Raw genomic sequence first — 12,516 nt, 5'->3', positions numbered from 1 at the left:
ATGTCGGTTGCATAAACTCTATTAAAATACGGAGCAAATAGGTTTGTGGCTTGACCGCTTCCACATCCAACTTCAACCATCAGTTCACACTTAATGTCACGATCGAACTTATCTTTTCGTAGATAATCTAAAATAACATCTCTGACTTCGTTTGAATACTTGGGACGATATTTGATATACTCGTCTGTAATTGTCTCACTTCCGTATACTCTGTGAAGCATTATGTTTGTCTAGTCGAAGATATAGGAATTTTCCTGTGACAAGTTTCTTCCTGCTTATCAATACAACATGAGTATGTCAATGGCAAAATCAAATCTTGTGTCTTCAGGCATCTAAGTGGTCAGTAGAAGTATTTTTTCTGCGGCCGAACATTTCATTCAAAATTCTTCGTTATGCTCCACTTGGCGCCTTCCTTCGCTGCACAACAAAAATAATCCTTCGCTGCATATCTTTCAACCTTCACGTGACTGGAGAACTGTTCCCCATATCCTTGCTTATGGTGTTATACAGCGTAATTGTTGTTTTGTGAAATAGGTGACAAAGTTGCAAGCCCACATTGCGTAGTTATGATCTAACTTTTGATCAATTTTTACGTCGTTTTAACGTTGTACTTGTTTTCGTCCATTTAAATGCATGGCTTAAATGCTCGTGCGCAGCAATGTGCGTGTATCATTTCGATATTGACTACGTCTACGGAGCACACAATAAAGATTCCTCCCAGATTTTTTTCAAAAGAGCAAATAATATCCTCATTATATCCCGTAACCATTGAAATTAAATTTGTAGGCAAACACGTTTATTTAGCCTCTATAAATAAAAAAAACAATTAATTTGTCCATGTTTTGTAAATGGAATGTATTTTACAACATGTTTGTCTTACCTTGACTCTGACGAATTTTGCAAAAAAGATCATAATACCTATGTCATAACTACGATATACCATTAAAACTTTCGGTGCCTCAACAAAGAGGAAGATACTTTATACCGGGTCGCAAAGTTTTTTCCAAATTTCATTCACATATAAGCCTATGTAACATAGAAATATGTGCGAATATTAAAGTTACGATTTCGTGCAGCCTATTCTGTTTTACACATACTTATGTGTGGATCAAGTTTGAAAAAAAACTTCGTGACCCGGTGTAGTAGTATTTTCCCAACAAAGAAGCGTGGTAAATAAAACCAATGGCCGCTTCGATTTTCGACTCCAACCAATTCTTCAGAGGAACCGTCTTCATAAATTACATTTGTAATTTGATTTGTCGTTTCACTCGTTCAATCAAATAATAAATGCATCATTAAGACAATCATAGGCACATTTGTTCGTATTATATGTCATTGTCTGTCGATATGTTTAAGTGCAAGTTATATCTCTTAACTAATGTACACAAAAAATGATCCTGCCTATCATGCCATTGCATGTAATATTACTGCTTGGTGGCTATTATTGCTGCATTATTAAGCTTCCTAGTGTAGGGAATTCGGCTTACCATGATTCAAAACATTTTAATATTTTATGTAAACTTGGCCTTTAGATATCGCTTTCTACTCTTTTACATTTACACCCCGACTTTCTGACGACTTGGTTATCTGGCTTGCTTTACATTTTTCAACTTGCTCCACCTTTTTAAGTCTCCTTTCGGTTTGGGTCTCAGACCGAACTTAGTTCTAAGAACAGACCATTGGCGACGGGACCTGTAGCCAGCATGGTATACAGACCGAGACTTTTTTGGCATGTTTGATGGTGGGTTTGTGATGCAATTCCGTCAAAACCTTTTGACATACCAACCGTGACATTTCACTAGAAAGTTATAATTGTTCATACTGTGTTTATGTTTAGCGATCTTTAAAACTACAAGAACTATAATTCCAGTTGCAGTATTAGCTCACTAAACCAAACTAATCGTTACAGCATTTGTTTGAAAGTTAACAGGGGCCCGAAAAAGTTATAGGAAATTATTCCGTGGCGTTTATCATTACGAGGACCCGTTATGACTTCTAGCTTAAACGAACTGACACATTAACGTTTTACTCTTTCGTTTTCTGTATCACAACTATTTTATTGAAGTAGCCTTAAACCACTTGCGTATAGGCCACTAAAAACGGACTCGCCACGCAGATAAGTGGCTTAAGGACCCATTGGTATTTCCTTTTGATATAAGTTTAGCGGGAAATGACCACCTTGTAGAATTCTCTATCTCAATGAAATGGGGCAAGTCACAAAGCAATCAGTGATGTATGGGGGTCAAAGTTACGGTTGAGTAAGTGCACATTCCTGTGCTGTTGCTAGGGCGAATTTGAGCCAGTTTTAGTGCGCTTTTGGGCACTTTGAATCAGGTAGCTACTCGTTGCCGGGTGCTGTAGAAAATTAAACTAAAAAGACAGCTAAAATATCAGGCTATATTTACAGGCCCATCTCACCTCTACACAATAGCTCCAAAATTAGTTGCTGAAAAAATTGCCTAAGCAACACCCTATACAAGTCCTTTCTTTGTACTGTCTCATCCAGGAGCAATATTTTTTTTTACTCTGGAGAATATTACGCCCCTATATAAGGCACAACACCCAGCAACAGTCATTGGGAAACAAGCGGAACAGTCGCCAGGTGCATTATTGCAAAGGGCCTTGTAAATACAATTTCTCTGGTTTAATTGTCATATGGGTCCTTAAGACATCACCAACAGTCTATAAAAGCTAGGATGGCCTGTTAAGAGTCAAATTTCAAGCAATTTCGGTGGACCAAATGACTCAAAACAGAGTGACTGCATTATAATAAAGCATTAACTCTGCATTAGAATGTTTATTGCGACACCAAACTAGAAAGCGAAAGCACAAGATCCTACAACGAAACTAAAAGCATTATGAAGACGAAGCAGCTGAAACTATTTTTCAACAGGTTGCCAGAGTCTTTTCTAGGTGGAGTACTATGTAAGATGGACCTCTGTCATATCCTCCACATTCTTCTCCATCATCCTAAAACAATCATATAAACCACTAACCATATATCCAGCACAAACGTATATTTCATGGTTATTTATCAAAAAATATACCAGGGTGTTATGTTATCACCACATATTAAGATGATTAAAGATTGTATTCATGTTTTCAGAGTCCCCAAAAAAGTTTGGCTGCAGTGACTTACTGCATTCAAACTAAAAAAGTATGTGTAAAAATATTCTCTACTGTACAGGCATAAAACTAAGGAAAAAGGGTGAAATGTTACATAAAATTAAAGAGGACTGGGACAACAACTTCCTGGAGGAGAGCAAGTGGTGCAATGTTTACCGTGCTTACAGTTCCAGTGGTGTAGCTCACAAAACAAACAGATTCAATGTTTACTTTTAAATCTTAGTTCAGCAAGCATACACACAACCATAACTTGTAGTAATTCACGTGCATTTTTATAAAAGATTGCAGCTTGCATGAATACCTTGCTGCTATTCAGGACTCCACAATTACATCACATGGCTCCACAAGTATATCATCCATAACTTCCATTTTATCAAGATCTGTATCCTCTTCTCCCCTTTCATCAACTTCTGCAACTGAATTCTTCTTTGTCCGATCTTGTTCAGTCTTTTGTTCACTGGAAGAAGCTCTTCGTTTGCTTTCCAACTAAGTATAAAAATATTACTTTTATAAAATAAACGGCAATACATCATATTTTTGCCATGTAGATGTGCACACTTAACAGCCTATTAAAAGTAAATGAAATAAAATCATCTCCTTGTGATACATGAAACATTGAAGTTGCACACAGTTGTGCAAACTGTGTCAACCTAGAAGGTCCCGGCAGTGCAGCTGGTGACTGTACTGTTAGACTGGCTTTTCAACTACCAGGCACAGAAATTTCCATGTGATACCTTCCGGTTGCTGTTAATCAGTTGGGTACCCAACGACACAGATGAGCCACTGTGGAGCTGCTTTGGTGAAACGTATGGTTGTAGTTGGAAATTTAGCAGTTTTTTTTTCTGAAATGAAAGACGTTTAAACTACAGCTGCAACTTACATGGCTGTAACAAGCTTTGAAATAGCCTTCGAGGAACCATGACAACATAAATCCAATAATTTTCTTCTTGTCCCAATTGCCCCACTTCTCACTGCTGAGTATCTCCATATTCTTGTATTCTTTAAAAATATGTTTTTGTAGAAATGACATTTGGTTAACATGACACAACTCCCCACTGCATAGACCTTGCTTGGCGATCACAGCTATCGTATCGCAATCATGAGGTTTGCAGGCTTGGCAAAAATATACCCCATGAAACCACCGAGCTCAGTTGGTAGAGCGTTGGGCCTGTTTAGCCTAGGGTCGTGAGTTCAAACCTCACTGGGAGCTTGAGCAGGAAAAAGTGGCTGATCCAGCTAGGCTGCATTGCCTGGGCTGCCAAGTCTGCAAACCTCAATACAACAATATGCGATCATAAGGTTCACAGGCTTTGCAGCCAAGGCATTGCAACCAAGCTGGATCAGCCACTTTTCCCGACAAGTCGGAGCGAGATCTGAAAAATCAAGCTCCCTGTGAGGTTTAAACTCACGACCCTGGGCTAACCAGGCCCAACACTCTACCAAATGAGCTACAGGAGCTCAGTGGCTTCTTGGGGTATATTGTGGCCAAGGTACACTGGTGCGACCTTTACATGCGTAGAGGATCTCCACCACCGTAATCAGACAACGCACAAGTAATGCCATTCTTTCGCATAGCGAGGTAGGATCGCCCCACTGCGCAGGCCCTTTATATTTGGCGATCACAGCTCTAATATTCTGATCATAAGGTTCACACGCTTCGTAGCCAAGGCCTGCACAGTGGGGCGATCCTGCCTTGCTATGCGAAAGCATGGCATTACAACAATATGCGCATTTGTTTTAAATGTTTGCAAATCTGCACCGTAGGAGGGTCTGAGTTTTTCCAGGTTTTGACATAGTTTGGTTGATTATTAACAGTTTGTAATTTTTTTTTTTATTAAACAAGTTCAGCCTAACATTACAATACTTGCGAAGTGGATGTCAGCGAATTTGTTGTTTACGACGCCTGCAAAGCTAAACACTTACTTGATGTTTGATAAGGTGGAGAATCATAAGCACCACACAACCACTTTTTGAGACTATCATTACTTTCAGGTTTGCCTGATTGTTTGGCTGTTGAACGAGTCACTCTTGGCTTACTAGACTCTGATATCTGTGGAAAAACAAATATTGCCAAAAAACACTGCTGAAACATATTGTTGAAAAGTGTTTTCAAAATATTTTTACAAACCATAGTATTTTTTGTATGTATTTGTTTTTAAAAAAATATGACAATGAATATGATTGGAAATGCCTTTCTAATATATGACATAAACAATATCATCGGTCACAAATACATCAAAAGCCCATTTGAAAACTATGAATGTAAGGTTGCTGTGATTACCTGGTTTGCCATGTTCGTCCAGCACCAAAGTTGAACAAGACCTTTAACATCACCACAGAATTGAGGATAAACAATGTCGAAATTTCTGATAACGTTAGAAAGTAAAGGACAGTCAGACAACTTTTCAGCACCTTTGAATTGCCTTTTGCATTCGCGAAAAACTGCTTCCTAAAAGGGTAAAAGATAAGCATTGATACATTTAGCTGTGAAAATAAAGTCAACTTTTATCAAACCTGAAGATTTCTAAAGTTCTTGTATGAAATTTCAGACCAATGGGGTCCTTTTGACTTAATTTGTCTTGCAAGTCCTTCCTGCAATAAAAAAGAAATTAATATGTAACCATCAAAAACTAACCTTCCAATAGGCTTACTGGTATCATTTTTTCGGAATCTGCATTTTTGAAGAAATCCATCAAGATACAAGCAGCATGTTCTTTGCCAAAAATGTTAGGATTTGTACAATTCCTTGCTTTAAACATTGATGCATCATGGACGAAATCTCGTATCTTCGTGGAATCGTACTTGTTGAAATCATATTTGAAATTCAGCAATTTCATTGCCATACCTCTCACAAAACTCTAAATCAAAATTTTAAATATATGAAATTTTTGTAATTAACATTTGAAATAAACTGTGTTGACTGCAATTTCACACATAGTATGGTTTTAGTTCGGTAATCATTTAGGTGTCACAGTGACTATTACAAATTTTCATTCCACTTTTTGTGGCCACATTTAATTTCTTTGAAAACATGTATATCTACCTTGAAATCACGTAAGTGGACTTTTTGCAAACTACTGAATGTTGGAGTTCTTGAATAGTGGTCTGATTCAGCCAATCGCTTTCTTATCCCGCCGAAACAGGCATCACATTTTTGTGATTTAACACACTTCTCGTTGTTGCCACTTGCTTCCTTTTCCTGTGTTTTATTTCGGCACTTTTCCAAAGTGGAGTTGGAGGTTCTTCTTTCACCCATCTGCTTTGGCTTGTCATTTTGAGTTGGTTTAGGAGTTGAACTGGGCGAGGTTTGCATATCTCTGCTTTTCTCATCCTTTGGTCTGGATGTCACCTTCATTGGAATTTGTTTTCTTTCATGAACATTCAGTTTTTGACCACTTGCATGTAAAACCTCCCTGGCTCTGTGGGCAGATTTCTCTGAACTCGCTGAAGACAGGCGTCTTGATTTGTATGGCGGAGGATGTTTGACATCCTGCTCTTTACCTGGGTGCTTTGCACTGTCGTGGTGATAAACTGGTTTCAACTGGTTTGAAGGTTGTCTTCCATCGCTTGAAGCAGGATGCAGTGGAGCACTTCTTGTTACTCTTTCTTCATGTGTGTCATGGTATTCTCTCTTTAACAGCCTTTGTTTAGTAATATTACACATGTGGGTCTTATTTCTAAGCTGGGGTTCATTTCTTCTTTCACCCTCGTTTCTTTGTGGAGTCTCTTTTCTTCTCAGGAGTTTATTTAACTGCTGCGGTTCATTTCTTCTTAAGTGGTTATTTGATGGTTGGGGTTCATCTCTTCTTAGGGGTTCATTTCTTCTTATGGGTTCATCTCTTCTGGGGGGTTCATTTCTTCTTTGGGGTTCATTTCGTCTTGGGGGTTCATTTCGTCTTTGGGGTTCATTTCTTCTTTGGGGTTCATCTCGTCTTGGGGGTTCATTTCGTCTTTGGGGTTCATTTCTTCTTTGGGGTTCATCTCGTCTTAGGGGTTCATCTCGTCCGAGGGGTATATCTCGTCTTAGAGGTTCATTTCTTCTCAGGGAAACATTATGTGCTGGGGTTCATTTCTTCTATTGCTATTTGGTGGCGTTAGATTCGGACCTTGGTGTCGTGATTGCAGATCTCTGATAAAAAGCTCATCCATTCGCCTTCCTGGCAATTTGAGATGCTCTGCCATTTTCTCATGCCGGTCATTTGGCACAAAATTTTGTTGTCTTAGTGGTAAACATGTTTTGTTTGAAAGCTTGTAATCTTGGCCGGTTTGAGGATTTGGAGCATCACTTTCTTGAGGATGTGAGCCATGGTATCGTCTGTCGCCAACATCTCTTACAACAGGGACGTATTCGTCTCTCTTTGCAACCCTATTTGATGAAACTGGTATTTCTCTAATGATGTTTTCTCTCTCCGTTGATCTCGCATAGGAACTCATGTGATCTTCACTCCCTTGATTGACCTGCTTGATTACCACCTTGACTGGATCCTGATTAATGGTTCTTTCAAGTGCTGATGCTGATGCTGATGTAACATTCTGTCAACAAGGCGGTAACTGTACTTTGAATACAATATTAAACTACACAAGTTTTCTAAACACAGTGTAACATAAAACCTGATATCTTCCAGTACATGAGCGAATTTCCAGTAATTTTTTTTCATGGGTCACAATAACCTTTCAAAACATTATATAGTCAAATGGGGTAATTACCGGACGTTTTTCAAAAACGTTGCAAATTTTGACATTAAATCTAGAGTTATTTCGTTTTGCTTTGTATTGGGTAAAACCTTATACACCACTGCTGTGATTTAAAATGAAAGCATCAGTCACTTGCAACTATGTTGGGAGATATTTTAAGTTTTTACTGTCCAACTATTACCCCATCAATTGGGGTAATTATTGGACACATGTGGGGTAATTGTTGGACAGTGTACTAAACTTGCCAAATCTATGCTGTTTCAGGTGAATTTAAAACAGGTTTACAACCTTTTGTTCAATGAGATGTGGAAATAAAGTGCAGACACTGATATATTACATATCATGTGGGTTTACTCGCCAATTTTCTTAATGTCTGCTAATTTCCCGACACTGCTGATTTGTTAATGTTTATCCACCTCATAAATTCCTGGTATTCCAAAGTTTTGTTGGTTTTTGTATCTATTTTCTAGGCATTCTTATTGAGGTTATTGCATTTACATAAAGGAAGGGGCTATATAGAATAACACACTATTCTAGAATAGTTAAATCGAATCCAAAATACTGCATAATATTCTGTTTTTGCAGGTTGCATAATAGAGTAATTGACTGTTTTCGAAGGTCTGCATGAGTGTAATAATCTCTTAATTGTTACATGCCATTGATGCCATGTTTATAAAAAGAAAATAGGTGAAGAATTAATGTGATGAAATTTATGGAAAAGTTATAAAACTAAATTCGATAATTTGATTTAAAATTGGAATTTGGATTTGAATAGCTTAGAATTCGAATCATCCAAACTTGTTATTTTGAATTGCCCACATCCCACATCCCCTATATTACATATAATCCCAGTTATAACCACTCAAAACAGTTGGTACTATGATATTAATATGTAGTGTCAGTGTCCAATAATTACCCCTGAATGTAAAAATGTGCATGGGGTAATTATTGGACGCATTTTTCTAAGAGGACAGACTAGGTAGAGGTTTGAGTTAACCTTCATTGAAAACTTCAGGGCTTGACCTGCCAGTGTTTCCTAAATGAAATTTCAAATCATTAAAACACTGTTAAATTTTAACAAATTACTATATCCACTTAGTTTGAAAAAGTTTGTGAAATAAACCCCCATTACAAAAAAATTCTTTTTTTTATCAGTGTTTCACAGAAGAAACAACACATGGTATTTTTAACTATGGGAGGCTTCCAGCTTACCACATGCACAAGATAAAGTTTGAGGGAACCATAGTATTTTTTCTATGGTGGCGTCCACTAATTACCCCATAACTTTAACTGTCCGATAATTACCCCAACTGACTATATTTAAGATAGCATATTAAAGTAACAATGTGACAGAAGAAGATGACTAACAGCACCACAAGCATACTTAAAAATACAGTCGTGGCAATTTGATGTGGCTATGCATAATGGTGAAATACATACAGTATGTTTTCTTAGAAAAGATTTCAATCTGCAATTATATCTGACACAACACTTTAGGTTAGGCCATGTGGCCTTTTTAGGCAATGTCCTTTAAGTTTTGGATTGCTTAAAGTTCATTTTTGAATTTATGGCGATGGGATTTTACCCAACAAAATAGTGCAAGGAAACTGAGCATGAAACAGAACATCGTTAACCGAATTGCCAGATATTCCCAGTAAATCCTTCACTTTCTTTTCGAATATCTCCGCTGAATCGAGTTCTGCTATTTCTTCCTTTGTCATATTTCCGCCGTGGACATCATTAACGTGCTGCATGTACAGTTGGTAAGCATCGGTTGAGCGAATAAAACCTTTTGCTGAAGCCAAACTCCAGTTTTCTTGAGTCACCTGTGTATAAAATATCGTTGAGTGATATTTTTTGTTCTCAAGGTATCATTGTTTGAAAGCTTTTTTCAGTTTCTTACTTTTTACCATAGCAATGTTTAGTCCAATATTTACAAAGCTAAGCATAATTAAAGCAAGGTAAATCCAAAATTCACTTGAATACGATTTTTAACTTCCCATAAGCATAATAACTATGTTACACGCCGCGCAGTAAAAATAATCGGTCCCCATCCACAATACTGGACATTTGCTGTACCTTCACTACTTGCGTCTCCTTTTGTTGGCCTGGTATTTCGTTGAAAATATTTTTATATCCTTGTTTTAGTTCATCGTATGCTCTTAGGTTGTGGCATTTTCCGTGACAAATGTAAAAGTTTAGTAAATCAGATAACTCTTGCGTAAAATGCTTTCTATTCTCAAGGTGGGGAATCAATGCCGGATCATAATATGTCATAATTACAAGACATCCTTCTGGTTTCAAAACCCTTGATGCTTCAGCAAAGAAGCGCGGTAAATCAAACCAATGGGCGCTTGTAGCACTTAAAAGCAAATCCACACTTTGGTTTTCAACACCAACCAATTCTTCACTGCATCCGACTTCATAAACAACATTTGTAAATTTATTTTGTTGTTGTGCTCGTTCAATCTGTGCCTCACTGATGTCGGTTGCATAAACTCTATTAAAATACGGAGCAAACAGGTTTGTGGCTTGACCGTTTCCACATCCAACTTCAACCATCAGTTCACACTTAATGTCATGATCGAACTTATCTTTTCGTAGATAATCCAAAACAACGTCTCTGACTTCGTTTGAATACTTGGGACGATATTTGATATACTCGTCTGTAATTGTCTCACTTTCGTATACTCTGTGAAGCATTATGTTTGTCTAGTCGAAGATATAGGAATTTTCCTGTGACAAGTTTCTTCCTGCTTATCAATACAACATGAGTATGTCAATGGAAAAATCAAATCTTGTGTCTTCAGGCATCTGTAGATGCGTGTTCTATTTCAGAAAACTCCGTATAGATCTGACACCATTTCAGCATAACAATTTTTTTGTTGGGGCTTGACTAAAATCCTGACTGCCTGACTCGCCTGACTTCAGCACCAGTGTTTCCAAAAAAAATTCAGGAAAAATAGCCATGCAATCTGTGCGTTGCAATTGCCTGACTTTCGTGAATGTGTGTTAGAATTGCCTGACTTTCGTGAATGTGTTTTGGAATTGCCTGACTTTCGTGATTGTGTGTTGGAATTGCCTGACTTCTGTGTTTTGGAATTGCCTGACTTTCGTGATTGTGTTTTGGTCTTTCAAGGGTCTAAGTAACAGCGCAAATACTCCCAATCACACAAAAGCTGCGCAATTCCTGTGCCCATTCTAAAACAAAAGTCATGCATTTAAAATACAAACGTATGCAAGTCAGGCAATTGCAACGCACATTCACGAAAACCAGGCAATTGCAACACATAATCACGAAAGTCAGGCAATCAGGCGACTTTTCCTAAAAATAGTTTTGGAAACACTGCTGTTGAAGTCAGGCAAGTCAGGCAGTCAGGATTTTAGTCAAACCGCTTTTATTGAGATGGCAAAAACTTGACAGTCATCAAACAGCAAATTCAAGAGTTCAGTTATCAATTTAAACGTTCGGTATCGAAATAGTCAGAATGGCATTGAGTTGAGTTGTTAGAGTAATCTGGTTTATAGACAATGCATTACATCGCTTTTTAAACCCGCTTGCAACTTTCTTTCGTACATAAAACTTCTTCAATTTAAAAATGCCTCTAGGTCAAGTCAAGATGTGCCAGCGCGCTATGACTGCGTCCAGACAAGGCGGAGAAACTGACACGTTTTTATCGGGGTCGCATTGCGAGGTAATTGTTTTAGAGCGATGGTCGTGAAAGTTTTAAATGGTCGTTCAGAGTTACGTGAATGCGTGCGTAAACGATTCAGGGTATAAAATTTGCACAAACATAACATCGGCAAGTAATCAACGTACATTACAAAAATACACACGTGTGTTCACTACAATGTCATAACTACGATATACCATTAAAACTTTCGGTGCCTCAACAAAGAGGAAGATACTTTTACACTGGGTCACAAAGTTTTTTCCAAACTTGATTCACATATAAGCCTATGTAACATAGAAATCTGTGCGAATATTAAAGTTACGATTTCGTGCAGTATTTTAACTCAAATATAGCCTATAACCAAATATAACAGGTAGTTGCCCTGTTTACACCTAACCATTAAAATTCGAACAGATTTCTGTCTTACACATACTTATGTGTGGATAAAGTTTGGAAAAAACTTCGTGACCAGGTGTAATAGTATTTTCCAAACAAAGAAGCGTGGTAAATAAAACCAATGGGCGCTTCGATTTTCGACACCAACCAATTCTTCAGAGGAACCGTCTTCATAAATTACATTTGTAATTTGATTTGTCGTTTCACTCGTTCAATGAAAGAATAAATGCATCATTAAGACAATCATAGGCACATTTGTGCGTATTATATGTCATTGTCTGTCGATATGTTTAAGTGCAAGTTATATCTCTTAACTAATGTACACAAAAAATGATCCTGCCTATCATGCCATTGCATGTAATATTACTGCTTGGTGGCTATTATTGCTGCATTATTAAGCTTCCTAGTGTAGGGAATTCGGCTTACCATGATTCAAAACATTTTAATATTTTATGTAAACTTGGTCTTTAGATATCGCTTTCTACTCTTTTACATTTACACCCCGACTTTCTGACGACTTGGTTATCTGGCTTGCTTTACATTTTTCAACTTGCTCCACCTTTTTAAGTCTCCTTTCGGTTTGGGTCTCAGACCGAACTTAGTTCTAAGAACAGACCATTGGCGA

The 12,516-nt window shown here is 37.6% G+C and overlaps 2 protein-coding genes across 2 annotated transcripts; both read right to left on the bottom strand.

The window, feature by feature from the left end:
* Positions 1-2,787: 2,787 nt before the first annotated feature.
* Positions 2,788-7,154, bottom strand: LOC145890719 (uncharacterized). The gene is made up of 8 exons (XM_082981863.1): positions 6,170-7,154; positions 5,778-5,984; positions 5,641-5,718; positions 5,408-5,575; positions 5,050-5,176; positions 4,007-4,125; positions 3,428-3,612; positions 2,788-2,970 (listed from the first exon to the last, which is right to left on the bottom strand). The coding sequence occupies exons 1-7, from the start codon at positions 6,788-6,790 to the stop codon at positions 3,439-3,441; spliced, it is 1,494 nt and encodes a 497-aa protein (XP_082837989.1). The 5' UTR covers positions 6,791-7,154; the 3' UTR covers positions 2,788-2,970; positions 3,428-3,438.
* LOC145890724 (uncharacterized) lies at positions 7,154-11,805 on the bottom strand. Its single transcript, XM_082981867.1, has 3 exons — positions 9,901-11,805; positions 9,456-9,647; positions 7,154-7,659 (listed from the first exon to the last, which is right to left on the bottom strand). The coding sequence occupies exons 1-3, from the start codon at positions 10,522-10,524 to the stop codon at positions 7,168-7,170; spliced, it is 1,308 nt and encodes a 435-aa protein (XP_082837993.1). The 5' UTR covers positions 10,525-11,805; the 3' UTR covers positions 7,154-7,167.
* Between the last annotated feature and the right edge of the window lie 711 nt (positions 11,806-12,516).

This window comes from Ascidia mentula, chromosome 2 (assembly GCF_947561715.1).
Source record: "Ascidia mentula chromosome 2, kaAscMent1.1, whole genome shotgun sequence".
Lineage (NCBI taxonomy): Eukaryota > Metazoa > Chordata > Ascidiacea > Phlebobranchia > Ascidiidae > Ascidia > Ascidia mentula.
This window is presented reverse-complemented; position numbering and strand designations above follow the sequence as displayed.